Below are 19980 nucleotides of genomic sequence, written 5' to 3'. Positions count from 1 at the left end.
AACTCTGGTTGGGTTTAATTGTAAATTAATGTAGATGAATTCACAAAAATTATGAATTTAAAATTTGATTCCATTAATAATAAATCAAAACAACTTTGATGAGTTGTAAAAAAAAAAAAATATTAATAATAAAAAAGCTTCCTTTCTAACCTGCCCTAATTTATATGACCTAATTTCAGAACCTTTGATGTCATTATGTACAACAAAAAAACAAAACCATATCCTGAGAGCAGATATAATTAAAGTTACAAAAAAAACTTCTATGGTATTCTTAAAATATTTGTATGTATTCCAGCCACTATATCTATACAAATGAACATTTTTTGTCTTTTTAAATCTCTGGTATCTGCCATAGGAATACTTTTTGGAGTTTTTTTCAATATCATAAAGTCTATACTAAAATGAATCAGGATATTCCTTGCAGTATTTTTAAAATAACTTACATGTTTAATGTCCCACTTTAATTATATATATATAAATAAATGTATATATATATATATATATATATATATATATATATATATATATATATTTATATATATTTTCTGTGGGTGTGTGTGTATATATATATATATATATAAATCTATATATATATATATATATATATATATATATATATATATATATATATATATACACACACACACTTATAAATAAACTACTTTTACAAGAAACTTACATGTCTTCAATATAACATGGATATGGAAATTGTTGAACATAAACTCCTGGTTGATAGACAGTTTTGTTTGATAGAATTTCAATAAGAGTTCGATCTAACATATCTTGCAAAAATACAAACCCAAAATTAATATATTCATAATTCCAAAATGATAATGGTCCTGTAGTTCCAGGTCCTGGCTTCCAATACCTTTAAAGATATTATTGATAACAAAAGGTATAAAAAGGATAATAATTTAACTTTGTAAACCACCTATTTTTTCCACATTCTTTTTAAAATATATTTTAAAAATTATAGTAAAAATAATATTAGTTACGGTAAAATAATGATAAATAATTAATCATTAAATAAAAAAATTTCAACTAACTGGCTTTTTACTTGAGATGTTGTTGGTGTGTAATCAGGGTTAAATCGCAATTTGTATGCTACTTTTTTTGGAAAAGGTTTTGTTTCTTCAAGGTTTAAGAAAACAACACCTGTTAAACAAACAAACAAAACAACAGTAAATATATATAATATACATAAGTAAATATATAATTTATTAATAGTATATATAAATAATACGTACAAAATATTAATATGATATATATACATATAATATAAGTATATATATAATCAACTTGTTTCTCCGTGCAGCAGCCTCGTTTGTTGAGGTTCAAGTTTCGGAGTTATAGAGTTGAGAGAAGGTTGTAACCACAAAAAAAAAAAAAAAAAAAAAAAAAGCTTCCTCGACTGTAGTGGCCCTCTCAGCCTTAAAAAGGTGAACAATTAAAAAAATATATATAATAATATAAAATTAAAACATTTTACCAAAAATGAAAAATGAATATACTTGATAAAAATGTTGTGTTTTTCTTAATGGCATAATTGACTAAGTCTTCTTCTGTATTGAAAGGTACAAAAAAACTTGTGAAATCATAACAATCTAATGCAGAGCTAATATCTGCATAATACTGTAATGCTAAATATGTAATATTTCTCATCATCCAAATGTTCTCATCAGATAAATATGTTGAATTTATTAGCATCTTTATAGTTGATAAAGTATTCTCAAACTAAAAAAAAAAGATTATCAACTACAAAATAATTTGAAAAACTGATTTATTAATCCATTAATAAAGTTTTAATCAGTTAAAACTTAAATACAAATTTTTTTCATAAAAGTTTTTTTTTTTGTAAAAAGTTCAAAATTTTTGAGTAATGCTGTAAAATCTATTAGTGGTATACTGTCACACAAGCTTTGAAAAAACAAAAAATTAAACAATATTTTATTTTAAAGTTTAAAAGTAATTTCCAAGCAACAACAAACTCTTATCACACACATAAAACCATTTTGTTTAAGTAAAACTAAACATTTTCTAACATAAAAAACTTAAAATGTTTTCAAAACTTACTTGATTATTTTCTTTATCAGTAATATTGTAAATTTGTAAGAAACGTAAAATATTCTTCACTAATGGTGATTGTGTCATTGGTATTAAAAGATTAATCTGTAATTTAAAAAACTAAAAGAATTATAAATTTATAAAAATAAAAGTTATAAATATATAGATAGTTAACGTGAATGAAACTATTTATAAAAAATGAACTTTTAATTTGACTCCTAAATGTGATTTAAATAATAAAATATAATAACATTACCTTAAAAATTTTCTTATAAATGTAGTTTATATTATAAAATGACTTTTTATAAATAAAGAATTTTCTAATAAAAACAACTTTTAGCTTTTTAAACCTAAAAAAAGCAATACTATTTTACAACTTATTTGATAAAAACTATAATTTTTTTTTTTTAAAATAAACAAAAAAGTTAATTTTTTCAAGATTTTATCTATCTATTAGATTTTATCTATATTATATTCTATATACTTTATATATTATATTCTTTGAAGATTTTATTAGTTTATTAATATAATCAGAAAAATCTGTTGAAAAGCCATTTTTGAAAAGCCATTTTTCTTTCCTTCAAATTTAAAAAAATCATTTTGCTTAATTAGAAATTATAATGCTAAATAATTTAGGTTTGAAGCAATGATAGTTTTTACACAAAATTGTGTTGTGTCTATCTTATAAATTAAATTAAATTAGTTATCAAAAAAAAATCTAACCGAAAGCAAAATTTAAAAACACTTGATAAGTAAAAAGAAAAAAAAATTGTACCTTATCCAGATATTGTCTGTCTTTTAAAAGCTCACTTGTAAAATTAAAAACTGCCTCAATGAACAGTTTTACATCTGTTTGATTACTGAGGGGGTTAGTTATCTAAAAAAAGCAATAAAACATAATTTTGCTTAAATGATATAATATTCTACAAAATCAACAGAAGAGATGTCATGTATCATGTTATCTATATATAAAAAGATTCAGAATCAATATTTTTATTTCCAATAAAAAATAGAACTCTGTAACAAATTTTGAAAAAAGAAAAAAAAAATTTGAAATCTTCTAAAATCCTACAATAATCCAAAATAATATGAGTTAAAAAACTGCAATAGTAAAGTCTCTAGAGATTGTTTATAGCAACACTTGCATTGTCTCATTTTGACACAAAGTGGGGCAAAGTGAGACAGACTTTAAGGAATTAATCTAAGGTAGGTTTTCCAATTATCTGGCATTAATGACTATCCGGATATTGAATACTGAAAACTCTAATTATTCAGATGTATCAGAATATCTGGATACATCCGAATAATTAGAGTTTTTAGTATTCAATATCCGGATAGTCATTAATACCAAACAAAAAAGAAGATAAAGATGTTAAAGTGAATACTCTTATGGTGTTTTTACTGCAATAATTATATTTAACTTAAGTATTTTAGTTATATACATTGAAAATTCAAATATAAAAAAAAATAAAAAAATTAGACTACTTAAACTTATTTCATTTTTAAAAATGCATATTCAAAAAAAAATAAATGCATTAAAAGTTTCAAAGTTTTTAGGAGTTATAATTATTGTCTGAGTTAAACCTGCCATTGAAAAATGTGCTCTGTTGCAGTAGATGTTGGCCTTATTGTTAGAAGTGCGTTTAACAATATATTTAAGTTATTTGTTCTTGTTTTAGTGGTTGTTAAAAACATAAAATCATTTCTCAACAATGTAGTAATTATGTTGCTCTGCTTTTCTGCATGGGTAATAGAGGAAATCGCTGCGTTCAGCTTTTGTTGCTGAATATTATTAGCATTTTAACTTTTAAACAACTTTTACAACTTCCACGACCTCATCGTGCTCAGTACTGCTACTGCCACCATCAGATGTATGAATTTTTTGAAATATTTTAACTGTTAAAGCAATGGCGGCAGATTTTGAAGAATATTCAAAATATTTAGTAGAATGTGGAATAATACCTGTTTCTAAGAAGATTATTAATGTCATAAGAATTTTATCTCCATGTTCATCAATTCACTTTTTTATCTGTTTTAATAAATTTGTATATATATTTATTTGTAAATGATCTAAGCTTTCAAATATAAATTTAAAAACACCTTCAGAGATCAAAAGAGTTGTAGAGTTTTTACTCAACTCCTTTATTGCAGTTTCTATTGGCAATAAGACATTTAATAGTTCTTCTAAAGTTGATATATTCTCCTTTGAAATCTTTTGTGGTCCTAATTAATTCAAAGTTTTATTAATAGGATCCTTTATTTAAAGGAATTGTTTGAGCATGGTTATCAATGAATTCCACCAAGTTTTGACGTCTAACATTAACTGCAATGTTATGCCTGCTTGTTCATTGACATGTCCTTGTAAAATGTTGTTTTTGACTGAAGAGAATTTTATCATTTTTATAATTCTTCTGAGATTATTTATAGCTTCTTGAAAATCTTCACTGAGATCTATGATTTCAATGTTTTTCTCTAGCTCGCAGATTATGTTAGCATCTTCAAATCTATTTGTATTCAACTCATTATCAATGCTTTTGACAGATTCACCTTCACTATCTTTGCTAACATATACATAATCTGATACTTCTTCATTTTCTTCACAAAATTTTGGTTGTTGTTTTTTAAACAGTAAATCAGTTTGCTAAAAGCAAACCGTGGTTATAACAAAGTTGAGATATGATGTCTAATAGCCTTCCATACTTGACCATAACAGCAGTTCCATCATGTATTGATGATATTATATCTGACTTACTGTCAATTTCAAATTCTTTTAACTTATTTTCAACATATAATTTTGTTTGTTAAATTATCAACAAGGGCATGAAGTGCAACATGAAAATATCAATTCATGGAGTTATCAGTCCACTCGTCTACTGTTAGTGAGAGTTTAACATTTTTTTTCCTTTAGATCCTTGGTAATACTTTTTTTATACTATTGTCAGCTAAGTACTTTGAAGCTTTTTTGATGTCGATGGTTCACTTTGTTCTAAACTTATCTCTAATGAATTGTTAGTAGCAGCAGTTAGACTCGAGGAATTTTTAAATGATTAAGAAGTGGTGTTGTAGATGATCCTTTGCATCCTAGTTGTTTACTGCAATGCTTACAGAAAGCAACATCTCTATTTTTTTCATTCCACTTAAAATGGTTCCAAACTTCAGATCACTTTGACATTACTACAACTTTTAAAGTTTAAGAAATTTAAAAATTAATAATAAATTTAAAATATAAATAATATATCTAGATTGAATTTAGATATATCAATTATATTTAGATTAATCTAGAATTTTGTGTAATAAGTCACTTAATAATCTAAATACTTACATAAATATGCTTATAACTTGTTGTATGACCAATTTAAAACTAACTGGAAACTGTTATTACATAATAATATAGCTTAAAGTAATAATAAAAAAGTAAAATATTATAAATCATATAGCAAGTAAAAACCAATTTAATAAAAGATAAAAGCTATTCAAGAATCCTTAATGTTACCGAAACCACTAAAAAAAATTACAAAAAACCCATTAAACTTAAAATTGAATTTAAAAAACTTAGAAAATAGAATATTAAATACATTTAATTTATAATCAAAATGCCCAAGTTTAAAGAAGATATACATATAAAAATAATAGTTGTCTACTTAATATTACATTTATGTAATATTAACCAGACACAAATCAATGCGCTTAAACAACTGAGCAACAAAGTGACAATAAATAATTGTTACATACAGTAGAAAAAAATAAACTAACATTTAATAAAATAGTTTTTATTTTGGGTAAGTATATACTGAGCTTATTTGAAAGATTGTTATTTTAAATTAAACTTTCCATCTTTTTAACTCCATGTTTAAGTTTCCCGCCATTTGAAAACAATATTTTATTTTAACAAAAAATATCCGGATTCGTGAGTATTTAATGAAAAAAATAAGACATCTGGATTGGAAACCCTAATCTATGGTAAACAACCCAAATTTTAAAAAAGATTAGAAAAGTAATTTGTTTTTATAATAAATTATATTAACAATATAATTTATTATAAAAACAAAATCATAAGAACCTTATTTTCTTGTGTTTTTTCTTTTCATACAGTTTATACAACAAAATGTTTTGTAAACTCTGTAAAGAGATCAGTATATTTTTATGTATATTAATATAAATTTTGTTAATAGTTTACTACAATAGCCTATAACTTGATATTAAAAATTAAAATAAAAAAAACTATACATTTCACAGGAGTAAACATAACAAATTGTTTTTTTTTAATGCCTATAGATTTGCTCTCTGTATGTAATATTTAGAGAATCTACTCGCTGTATGTAATATTTTTATTACTAGACTGTTTTAAATAAAAATAAATGTAGCAAATAAAAAAGATTAACTTTAAACATATTAAACAGCTAAAATAAATATAAGTAAACAATATATTAAAAATTTTTAAATGTTGGATAACAACTAAACATAGTAAAAATTACATATTAATATTAAATAAACATATTAGATATAGGCAAAAAATTGAAAAACTATTAAACAAGTTTAAATTAAAAAGCAAAACAAATTAAGACAAAATGTTTTAAAGTTAGTCAACTTTTTCAATTCAATTGATTTTTTTTTTTAATTTTGATTGGAATTCCACCCGCAATCAAGTGGAACCAAATTTCATTCAATTGTGCATGCAAATTAAATACTTAATAAATTATGTAACTTGGTACTAATAATTTTTTGAGACTTTTGGGCTTCTAATACTAGATTTATATAAACAAGTTTCTTATCACAAAAAAAAATGTGTAAATATATTATTATATAAGTGAACTTTTTATAAAAGTTAACTCACAACTCTTGAGGATCAGATGGAAATAATTTTACCTGCACCATCAAGAACTAGTTTTAAATAACACTTAGTATTTAATTAAAGTTTGATTGTTTACTTTATTTTGATCACTGATAGAATATTTGTTATTTGGTAACATTAATTTTACTTTCTGCTTGCAAAAATTAAACTTTGTTTATACACTTGCAACTAATTCAAGACTCAAATATGATTTATTACAGTCTAAGTTGTAGAACTTATTATACAGTCTAAGAAGAATTATTAGCTGAAGAATTTATTATACAGTCTAAGCTGTAGAGTTTATTATACAGCCAAAGCTAAAGAATTTATTATACAGACTTTTTTGGGGCTTAATGATAAGACTAAATTTGTCTTCTTCTAGCCCCGGTCATGTAATTATTTTTTTATAAATTACGACTGTAAATTTTTTTTATCGGCAAAGTGTAAATAAAAAATAAATAAAAAAAGACTAAGCTTTATAATTTATTCTACAACTGCAATAAATGTTGAAGCCTATGCCATAAATAGGTCATTTAACACCAAGAAAACAAAGCTTTCTTGGTGTTAAATGGCATATTAATGGCAAAAAATTGTTTCATACAAATTTTCTTCATTTACCTTTGCTAGTTGTGATTTAGTTTTCTTGGAAAAATTTAATTTAGATCACATAATTGAAAATAATCTAACTGATGATGCTGATATAAATAAAGAGAATAAATGTTTATATACACGTTCAAATATTTTCAACAGACTATTTAAGAGATGCTCAGTTAATTTAACTCAGTTATATTAAGAGGCACTGCCTCTGTTTGTACCATATGGCTTAGTGGCTTAACTTAAAATAAATTTACACTTAAGTGTAAACATTTTTTTAAATCTTGTAACAAGAAATGTGTTAAAATGTTATTTAGCTATGACAAGTACTCAAGTGTTAAAAATATGTTTAATGAGCTGGACTTGCTCTACTTTATTGCTCTTGATACTTTATTGCTTAACTGAAGACAAAGTTGTGTCAGCTTAAATTATAAATAATTTAGACTAAACAACTAAAATATTTCTCACGATTTACCATAAAAAGTTAACCTACATACCTTATATATAATAGGATATATAAAAACCGTTTTGAAAAAAAAGATTCTGCATAAGCTAAAGTCAGCTCTAGGGTCAAAGTCATCCCAGTAACTTAGTAAGCTAAACTAAACATAAAAAAGTTATGTTTATTGCAAAGTTTCATTAAAAACTGTTTTTTTTGTTAATATATGTACCAACATTAAATTTTATGCTTTTACAATTGATGTTTAAAAAAAATGCTTAATTGAGCAAATTTTAATTTTGAATTTGTGTAACGCATGCTAAAGCTACACAAATTTGTGTAACGCATGTTAAAGCTACGCAAACTTACTTGTGCTCTATAAAAATCAGATTGTTGCCTGCGCCACAAACAATGTGTATATTAAACAATATGTATATTAAAATTATTAATTAATTATATTTATTTTAACTGTGGATCTTGTACTTTGATTTGTAGTCTGATATAATAAAATAAATAAACAAAAAGACTATTATATAGCTTTTTTTAAAGTTGTGTCTAAACAAATAAGGAAAAGTGCAGCTAAAAAATACAAAATAAGTAATAATAAATAATACAAATTGATAACTACAGGGTAGAAACTTTCCAGGGAATATGTTTATATCTTATCTATGTTTATTTAAAATTACCATCTTACATCAACAGATGCTGATGGTTCCAGCTCTGGCTATATGCATAATATACATATGAAAAAATTAGCCCCTGAAAAATTAGCAAATGTTCTGCTTGTTTAATTTGTTGTTTTGAGCTTTAATATAAATTTAATCAGCAATCAGTAGAATTTAACAACTTATACTTGAAGTATAAATACATTTTAACTTTTCCCTTTTGTCTTTAAGTGAACTGTGAAAGTAACTTTAGTGAGCTAGAAATAATTAAAAAAGGAGCGCGTTCATCAATTGGGAATGAAAAGTTAGAGTGGCTTATGTTAATGAGTGTAGAGAAAGAGTTGTTGGAAGAAGTAACTTTAAAAAAAAAACTGAAATGTGAAGCAAATTTCTTTAATGTTAAAGTTATGAGGTTAATTAAAAAGTTTATAAAAATATTCAATTGTTTTTTGTAATATAAACTAATACAGTATTTTCTTGTTATATAAAACTGCTGTAGTTATAAAGGTAAAGTTTTCTAATGAGCTGGTTAGGTTTCCAAGTACAGGTATGAAGATCCCAAGTTCTCAACTGATTTTTACCAGTTATTAATATTACATTAGATATATAGATGAGTTATATTTGCTGCCACATGTATGATTTATCTAGGTGGAACTCTGGGTAGGACCTTCCTCAGAACATCTTTGAGCTGACCAATAAAATGCTTTAAAGAAATAAGTGTAATCTAAGAAAAATAGGATTTTCAAAGATTGCTGATTCTACTAATTCCTAATAACTATATGTTTAAATATTATGTGAAAACAAAACAAAAATTTCCTTAACTAATTTGCTTTCCAAAAATGTATATGCAAATAGTTTGTGTAAACAGACAAGAGCTTGATTGTTACAACACACTATTTAAAAGGTAACATTAAAGGTAAAGATAAACCTGTTTCATGTCCTGTTGCCTTGTGGGACTTATTTTCTAAGGAAAGGAGATTGCTTCCTGTCATTAGTACTGGAAGGAGATTGCTTCCTGTCATCAGTACTATTCAAAATCGGTCATGCTTATTGTAATATATACATATACATATATATATATATATATATATATATATATATATTTTATATAGTTTGAGGTGCCTTAGTTACTACTTTAGCTCACCTGTAATCTACTTTATATGTATGTTTGTGTTCTGTCTAAACCTCTGGCGCAGTGTTGACTAACCCGTAAGTTGCTATCTGTATGTTTGTGTTCTGTCTGTTTATATTTATATATGTGTTTGTGTTCTGTCTGAACCTCTGGGGCGGTGTTTACTCACTCGTAGGTTACTTTATGTATGTATGTGTTCTGTTTAATTGTATAAATGTTCTGTTTAAATGTTTAAATCTGTTTTGATGCAGTGTGAGCTCATTAACTAACTAGACACTCCACCTATTAAACTTACGCTCACCCTTATCTTTAGTATTCTGTTATGTGTAATATTTTTCCTGATGCATTTACAAAATATTATGCCTGATGCTTTAAGGTGCTGTTTGCAGGAAGTAGCTCCTTTTAATTACTCCAGGTCAGGTCAGGTTCAGGATCATCACGATCACCCTGCTACTGGTATTATATAACCCAGTACCACCTGCCCCTTGTCCTGCTGCCTTGTAGAGTGTGTTTTTTCAGGCAAAGACTAGGAGAAACAAACTCCGACTTAAAAATCCCGTGCCTTGGGGCTCTTGGTTGAGTAAAGGCTAGAGATGGTGTCTCGATAAGAATACTCATCTTACGCAGATGTTAACTGCATCCACATTAACTTTCCCTGCCTTGGGGCTATTGGTTGAGTAAAGGCTAGAGATGGTGTCTTGATAAAAATAGTGTCCAAGATTGGACAGTTAACATCTGTACAATCTTGGACAGATGTTAACTGCATCCAGCTACTGTCTTGTAGGAGGCCTCCTAGGCAAAGACTTTAGGGGTAAGCCGAATAATTCTGTTGACCAGCTTTGAACCCCTTCTTCATCTATTAGGTAGGCATAGATGTAAAACTGAGTTACATTGTTTCATTGCCTAAGATGATGAATGCTAGATCTTCTTGACTTTTTTCATAGGTTTTTGCTTGTGCCTCCTTAATAATGGCTATTAATATATAAAACTCAATTTAATGGTTCTGAGGATGGCTGCTAGTAAGGTTTCCCGAACTCTGTGATAGCTCTCAGAGAAACTGATTCCATCAACAGCTGCAAAATATCAGAGTGTTAACAGTGTCATATTGCACATGGATGGTGTCCCTGTTAATGCTTTTGGTGTGCATTGTCACAGGTCACATAAGGAGTCCTATGTTACGACTTAGTGTTAATTAACAGGACTGAGAAAATTGCATAGCTCATTGCTTGGAAGACTGTGCTCTATCCCGATCACCATCCCCATCACCTAACTGTTTTAACATATCTTTTACTAATATTAATGGTCTGCGAAGCAACCTTCCATCAGTTGAATCTTACCTCTCGCAAAATTTACCAGACTTGCTTGCTCTTAGTGAGACTAATCTAAACTCTGCCATTCCTTCTTCTGATCTCAATGTTGATGGGTACTATCCTTTAATTCGCAAAGACTCCAATAGTCACATGCTTGCTTAGGGGTATACATACACATCAATTCATCTAATTGTCATGAAATCAGGTTCGAATCTTTTGACCATTCCTTAACGTGCTTCCGCTTAGCACCTCTTCACTCTATCACCTTTCTCTTTGTTCTTAATCGTTCTCTTTCTTCCCAAGACTGCACTCTTTTAGATATAATTTCTATTCAAATTGACCATGCTCTCTCTCTAAAACCTATAACTTTTGCATTTCTCAATCACTTAGATAGTTAACTTTGTGACTCAATTTCCTGACAACCCTAATCAATTACTTTCACTCCTTGATTTATGTCTGGTCTCTGATCCTAGCTTGCCTTCAGTTTCTCCATTTTCTCCCTTAGGTAGTTTTGAACATGCAATGATCTCTTTACATCTTTCATCTTGTATTTCATTTTCGGACTCACCCTATCATCGCACTACTTGCTACTACCCTAAAACTGATTGGGACTCTTTTCGTGAATTTTTTTGTGACAGTAGGGTCATTTCGGATAAAGCAAGCCATCGGATAAAGCGAGCCGGTCGCTTAAATATTGCAATTTTACGAAACCAAATTATGCTTTCGATTTATAACAACTTATTTAATATTAGTTATTCATTTTAAAGTCTAATGAATATTTTAAAAACAGTTGCTAAGCAATCATTTTCGCGGTGGTATAATTATAATCATTCGAGTAGTAACAAAACGTTTTTTCGCTTTAAGACCTTATATTTTGTTTAGCTTCAATTATGAAAAGTGAGTATTTCATATTTGACACTATTTATAGTAAATATGATTGTAATATTAGTAATATGAGAAACTATTTCAAAAAATACAGTGTTGATATGTATTTGAGCGATGATAAAGTTTTTTAATCGAATTTTCAACCTGGCTCGGTTTTGCATAACTGTTAGATAAACCGAGCCAAGGGCATTCAGGTAAACCGAGCCATTGGCTCACTTTTCCAAAAATTGCAATAATAAATAAATGTAAAAAATATTATAAATTTTTTTGCTTTTTGACCCACATGAATTGTTAATTTATTGGAATTTTTTATGATATTTTTACAGAATGGTACATTATCAACCGATCACGGCCCGAAGAAGCCAAAAATCTCAAGGAAAACAAAAATTGTCCGAGCAGGTACCGGCAATTCGAGGACAACATCGAAGTCCAAAAAAACTGCCGAGGCCTCAAAGTCATGCAAGCACAAAACTAAATTTATGGCAAAAAGGAAATATGGCTGGTGCTATGGAAGAATACAGAAAACAAGAAAAACCTTCAACTGAACGGTTGTCAATACGGCTGATAGCGAGAGCGTGGAATGTGCCATATGAAACTTTGAGGAGGAGATTGTCAGGAAAAGTGAGCAAAGTGGAAAGTGCTTCTGGGAGACCCACAATTCTTTCACAACAAAGTGAAGAAGAATTAGCAGAGACTGTAAGAAAAATGGCATGAGCAGGGTTTCCTTTGTCGCGCAAAGATATTCGAGAAAATTGCATATGCTTATTCTGATGCTAAAGGAATAAAAGGATTTTCAGAATCAAAAAAAATTGCCGGTTATTACTGGTTTCAGGGATTTTTGAACAGATTTCCTGATATAAGCACAAAAAAGGCAGAGAATCTGTCTGCAGCAAGAGCAATGGGTATGAACAAAACTCAGGTTATGAAATGGTTTGATTTGTATGAAGACTTAGTGCAAAGACTGGATATAAAAGACAGTCCTAGGCACATTTGGAATGTGGACGAGACAGGTGTGATGAATATTCACAAGGCAGAAGAAGCTGTGGCAATTGTTGGTGAACCTGTTTATAATCTTACTGCATTAGAAAGAGGGGAGACATCTACTGTCTTGGCAGCATTAAATGCATTTGGCGATATTATACCACCTATGATCATTCATAAAGGAAAAACTGTTGGCAAAGGCTGGAAAGATGGTGCTCCTTTTGGTGCTATTGTAAAAGCAAGTGATAGTGGCTGGATAAATAAAGACTTGTTTGTGGAATTTGGACAGTTATTTGTCAACAATTTACAACGATTAGGACTATTAAACGGTCGACCTCATCTTTTAATTATGGACAATCACTATTCACATGTGTTTAACCTTGAATTTTTAAACCTAATGAAAGCAAACAATATTTATGTATTTGCATTACCAAGCCATACTACTCATTGGCTGCAACCGCTGGATCGTGTGCCTTTTGGTTCATTTAAGAGAAAGTGGAATGAGGGCATGAGATTGTTTACAGGAAAGAATGCTGGCCGTAAACTGGAAAAAAAGGAATTTTTTAGCTTGTTTACACCAACTTGGCAAGCATCGATGACAGTTGAGCTGGCTCAGGCTGGCTTTCATGCTACTGGCTTGTTTCCATTTAATGCCAAAGCTATTCCTGAAGAGGCTTTTGCACCAAGCACCATTACAGAAAGAAAATTAGATTCAATAGCCTCGAATTCTCAGCCCAATATGTTGTCAAATATTGAAAATTCTTGTTTGCCACTGCGATCGAGTATTGAACAGCCACCTGTACCTAATGCAGCTATGAATTTGCAGTTAATTTCTGTGACCGAATCCGTTGACATAATTAATCTGAATGAAATGCAATTGCCAGATATTTCAAATAGTTCTAGTGCTAAACTTGTTGATACAGCTAATAAAGATAATATTAATGCATCTAATTCTAATACTCGCCTAGATAAGCAGCATGAGCAACATGTCAATACTGATATTGCTGGTAGTACTTGTTTACCTACCACTGATGAAAATGCAATTGTGTCAATTGAACAAGCAGACCTCGATGTGTCTTTCGAAAACTTGATGCCAGTGCCACACAGAGATCGACCACAAAGCAGTCGGCCACGTAAGAAACCACTTATTGCTCCATTATTCTCAGTTAACTAAATCTTGTATCTCATCTCAGAAGTTAGACTCTAGAGACTTTTGAAAAATCTTCATTAGCATTGTTAACAAAGCAAAGTCTAACATTCCATTTCTCATTCATGGGACTGATCTTATTACCTCTCCCAAGGATAAGGCTGAACTATTTGCAAAGAACTTCTCTTCTAATTCGACTCTTGAATCTTATGGCCATTCTCTTCCTTCCATTCCAATTAAACAGATTAACCCATTGTTAGACATTCATACCACTCCAGCTTCCATTGCTAAAGTCATATCTCAATTAAACTCTTCTATGGCTTGTGGTCCAGACAACATTCCTGTCACAGTCTTACAAAATTGTTCTCCAGAACTCTCTTCAATTTCTCTAAACTATTTAATAAGTGCTTGATTTGATCTTGTTTACATGCCGCTGGAAAATGGCATCTGTTGTTCCAATTTTCAAAAACTCTGGTGAACATTCTGACCCCTCCAATTATCATCCAATCAGTCTTCTTTCTGTTATTAGCAAGGTCTTTGAGTCTTTGATAAACAAATTTTTTACATCCCATCTTCAAATCAAATAACTTACTGTCAGACAATCAATATGGTTTTCAATTCTCTAGCTCTATGGCTAACTGCTGTGACTGAAAGATTTTATTGTGTATTAGTTGGAGGCGGAGAGGCTAGGGCTATTGCTCTTGACATATCTAAGGCTTTTAACAAAGTATATAGTGTATCTGGAAAAGTTTTTGAGATTATCAAATTGTTTCTTTCTAACCGCTTTATTAAAGTCATCCTCGCAGGCCAACACTCTTCTTTATTTCAAGTAACTTCTGGGGTACCTCAAGGTTCTATCCTTGGTCCTATTATGTTCTTTATTACATTAATGATCTTCCCAACAACCTTACATCTAAAGTACCTTTTGCTGATGACTCAATTTTATACTCCTGTCTTGATATAAAGTCTTCTCTTTTCGACCGCTTATAACAGGCAGCCATTCTTGAATCTGATCTTACTTCTGTAACTGATTGGGGCTCAAAGAGCACAGTGGGCAAGATAGTGGACAAAACTGTTTTTCAAAATGTGAAAATATAAGAAACTTATTTTTCGTATATTTTTGCAAAGTCTCTAACTAAAATTATATTTCGTTGATTTTTTATATTTTTTTACATCAGTTTAGGTTTAGAAGCGCATTAATTGCATCACTGTTGTTTTTATGTTGAAAATTGTAATTTTTATGTGTTTTTTAAATCTGATCCATTTTACTTTTACAACATTTAATTTAAATAATTCTTGTAAATCTTCATTAGTACATCAATAATTTAAAGTTTGATGCAAATATTAATTAAATGATACATTTATTAAAGTTGGCATACAATAATTTATATTGTATACTCATTTTACTCAACTATTCATGAAAAATTAATTGAAAATGTTCTAGAACTTTTAAATGACGGCAACTGACATTTAACCATTTAGCTTACATAACGTATTTCTCTATGAAGAATAAATGTATGTAATTTTTTTTTGCAACTGTTTGCAACTGCAACTGCAATATCTATTTTAATGGTGTATACTTAGCAAAATCTGTAATCATGGCACAGGTTTTTATGTCAGGTGAGGGTTATTATTTTTCAACGTTTTATATTATATTTACAAAAATTTATATTATATTTTATAATAAAGTTCAAAAATAAGGAAAAAGGTTTGGAGAAAGGGGGGGGGGGTGCAATGCACAGCAGACCAGAACAGCTATTTTTGAAGAAAAACTAATATAGAATTTAACCGATATTGTTATATTAACTAAATTTTGAATTAGTAAAAATATAAGGTCTCCGCTTCGAGGGATATTTTTTTATTATTGATTGCTATGGATACCTCATTTTTATAGCAACAAGTTTTTTGTTGACATATTCAGTTTTATACAAAATTCATAAAATACTCCTAAATATAACTGTAAATTTAATATATTACAACAAACTTCATCTATAAAGTATTGTAAACCAGTGGCTTAGGAAGGTCAAGAAAGTTAGGTGGGCTGAAAAAAAATAAGGGGGCTAAACCATCCAGAATTAGAATTAGAATGAAAAATGGGAGTTTTGGGTTGGTTGGGGGGTGATCATCCCCTTTGCCCCCTGTGGTCTACGCCAGTGTGATAAGCATTATATTACATTTATAGTAAAGATAAAACATTGTAATTGTAAATTATTTATAAAACACTGCACTTTAGCTATACCAACAATAATTCAAATTAAAATAACAAAATTGTTCTAATAAAGAATGTAACTTAGATATCATGTTTAAAGCTTGACAATTTTAATAGTTGAATTGTTTCATGTGAAAGTTGAACTTTATTAGAATTTGATACTGGTTTTCTCAAACTGCTAATATATGGACCAGATGAACATAGTAGTCATCTCAGTATGTCCTCATTATTCTTCACTCTGGACATTTTATGACTAAAATGTTCACGATTTTTTTTAAAAAGTTTGTTTGTTGCTCTTTGAGCTTTTTCTGATAACATGCCTATTGGAAGCGACATTCTTCTTATAACTGAATGAACATGAAAAAGAATTTTATGAATACTTGCTGGCATGTAATACCATAGAAATAAATTTACACATACGTGCGAGCAACTTGTAAACAATACTCTTGGAATTTATCAGCATCAACATCTAGACCACAGGATAATGTACATAGGATCACAAAGAAGTTGTCAAGAATAGTTTTTGATAAACCAATTATGTTAGATACTTTTTTAGATTCCCTAAAAAAACAACATGCAGTGTTGCCATCATTACTAGTGCCAGAGCCATTAGCTTTAGGCATGTCAACAACCAAACCAAGTTCTTCAATTAATTTGCATTGGAATTCATTCTTTTTTTTTACAGACTGTTTTCCAACAGCTCCATATACTTGCCATTTTTTTATTTCAAATTTGTAGGCAACATGTAAAAAGCATTCCATGCACTTTATCCATTCATGAGCTGAACTTAATTTTTCAGACAGTGCATTAGCAACCTTTCCATCTATCATAATTAATTCTAATATATGTTGCACCATTGGACCATTTCATAAGACTGTTAACTCAAGTTTTTGACTTTCAATGAACTGTTCCTCTGCTTTGATGAATTCATTTGCTTCTTTTACATATCTAAACCTTATTGGTCTACAAAACATTGTTGAAGAAGGACAAGGATTAAGCCAGATTACTTTTTTTCTGTACCAATAAATCCACTTAACTCTAATGGAACAAAGCAGGTAATAAACAGGCTTCCTTCAATACTAAGATTGCGTACATCTTGATCTGGCGCAAATTGTTTGTATATTGCCTGACCTGTTGCACCATCAAAAGCAACTTTTGATCTTAAAGTTAATCTTGATAGGCAACTTTGTAAAAGAGCATTACTTTGTAAAGAGATCAATCTTAATGCAGCATGATTTAAGAGACTCTGCATATTAACTGATGCTGAATAACTGCCAACATCCCAAGTTTTTTATATCTGGATAGCATTGTTTTTTAGATTCTTTAATATTATTATATGTTGGATACAAGTTATTGTGGCCTTTAATTGTTGCTGCAGATCTTATAAGTTGATATGCATTTTTAGTCAGCCCACAATCTAAAATTAAATCAAATGCTTCACCAGCTGAAAATGTTTTTGGGCCTGGTAAAGTTCCTATATTTTTACATTTTTTACTTGCAGCAAATAATAATTCTTCTGGTGTATTTTCTTTCACCAAACTGCTTATTCTTCTTTGTTTTGTTTTAATTGATGCTTTATTGAAATTAATTTTTGGTCTTCCGCCTTTTTTTAACTTTTTAGTTTTTGCATATAAGTCTTTATCTAATCAGGAGCTAAATTTATTTTTAAAAAAAAATTATTTCTTTTGCATCTATTCCTTTTTTTTTATACAACACAATAAATTGATTCAATTTTAAACTATTACCACCAATATATGTACTTAAAATATTATTGATATCTTTAGTTAAAATACTCAAATTGTTTTCTCTTATATAATGGTGTAATTCACATTTTTTCATTTTCTAAAATAAAAACATTTCATAAATATTTTGTACATGAATTTATATGAGTTACTATACTAAAAAACACAATAATTACCTTAAAAGCATTGCCTAATTTTTATAAACTTATCAGCAATGATAAATATTTTTTTGATAAACTTTCGATTAAATTATTTGGTTAAATACTTTTATTGTTTGTAAAATCACAAAAAAATATGTTTTCAATAGCAGATGTTTAACTGCGACGGTATAGGTAAGTTTAAAATTTATGAACTTGTTTTTTAAAGAATAAAATGCAATTGGACTTAGTTTACACTATTACAAAATAACAAGATAAAAATAATAATTTTCATATTTTGATCTTTAGCTAGGTTTTTTGAAAATTTGGGTAATGTAAGAGAGAGATACATGCACAATGGCCCAAGTAATGGACAAAAGCGTTTTTTTTCAAGTGTGGCAATCGATAAAAAAAAAGAAATATAGAAACAATAAGAAATATAAGTACCAAATATACTGTACACAGTACAAATAAACACTACAACTAGCATAAAAAGGTTGTTGCTATGCAAAATTAGGTATCCATAGCAACCAAATAAAAAAATACTACTTTCATATCATTATGAAAGTAGTATTTTTTATCTCAAAACTGACTTGTTGTTATGCAAAATAAGGTATCCATAGCAACCAAACAATAAAAAAAATACCTTCAAAAAAGGCCGAGACCTCATATTAGTACTCACGCCAAATTTGATGAATATAGCACTAATAATAAATTAGTTATTAGTTTTGTCTCAAAATTTGCCATTCTGGCCAACTGTGCAGTGGCTTGTAAATTTTAACTCAGTTATTTACTGCAAACAACTATCGCAGTGCTGTTGACACTCCTATACTGATGAATGGCAACCCTCTCACTCTCTTCTTTACGTCTTCTCATGGATTATCATTCACTACTGACCTTTCATGGAAACCATATATACAATCGATTGCTAAATTAGCATCTGCTAAGGTTGCTTCTTTTTATCATGCTTGTCAAATTCTCTCTCCTGATTCCATTCTCTACCTCTACAAATCTCTTATTTGTTCCTGTATGGAATACTGTTATCATATTTGGGCTGGTTCTTCTAATGATGCTCTTTCTCTTCTAGACATGGTCCAAAAATGCATTGTAAACGTAGTTGGACCTGCTAAGCTTGAGCCTCTTTCCCATTGTTGTAAAGTAGCATCTCTTTCTCTTTTCTACAAATACTATCATGGCCGCTGCTCAATGGAGCTTTCATCTTAGGTTCCATCAACCAACTCGTTCTCGCTTAACTTTTCATTCACCAAAACCTCATTCTTTTACTGTATCTGTCCCTGCATCAAAAAATTTTATTAGTCTAGCTTTTTTCCCTGGAATTCTTTGAAACTCTCATCTTCATGTTTGAAACTCTCTCCCATCTTCATGTTTTCCTGACTGATTTTTTTTTTTTCTAATAACTCCCAACTTAATAGTGGTGGCTTGCAGCTTAGTTGGGAGTGAACTAAAATAAAAAAATTTTTAAAAAACTTAAAAATTAAAGCTCTAAAATACCGTTGAAATATACGAAAGATTATCTCTAACTTACAAGCAACACTTTTAGTCCTCTTTGATCCAGAAGTTGTTTTTTTATTCAAGCAATGACAAGTTATACATAGATTTTTATTAAATACATCTATTTATTAATTAAATACATCTATATATTGATTAAATACATCTATGTATTTATTAAAAACATTTATTAATCTATCTCTATAAACATATTACCATAATTCTTTGAATAATTAAATTGACCTTTTAAGTCTTTAAAACAGAATGCATACAATAATGAAATTTTAAGAAACATACAATATTGAACTTTTAGGAAACATGCAGCATTGATTGTG

At 28.9% G+C, this 19980-nt stretch overlaps 1 protein-coding gene across 1 annotated transcript in view; it reads right to left on the bottom strand.

Annotated features, from left to right (window-relative positions):
• The window catches only part of LOC100214482 (ATP-binding cassette sub-family A member 2), a 130758-nt gene that overhangs the window by 57950 nt on the left and 52828 nt on the right, over positions 1-19980 (bottom strand). Inside the window, exons 13-17 of the mRNA XM_065794365.1 lie at positions 2840-2941; positions 2074-2169; positions 1512-1734; positions 1047-1155; positions 680-868 (exon numbers count right to left, since the gene is read on the bottom strand). Of these exons, the coding sequence (XP_065650437.1) occupies positions 680-868; positions 1047-1155; positions 1512-1734; positions 2074-2169; positions 2840-2941 (719 nt within the window). The remainder of the gene's footprint in view (positions 1-679; positions 869-1046; positions 1156-1511; positions 1735-2073; positions 2170-2839; positions 2942-19980) is intronic.

Source organism: Hydra vulgaris, chromosome 03, assembly GCF_038396675.1.
Source record: "Hydra vulgaris chromosome 03, alternate assembly HydraT2T_AEP".
Classification (NCBI taxonomy): domain Eukaryota; kingdom Metazoa; phylum Cnidaria; class Hydrozoa; order Anthoathecata; family Hydridae; genus Hydra; species Hydra vulgaris.
This window is presented reverse-complemented; position numbering and strand designations above follow the sequence as displayed.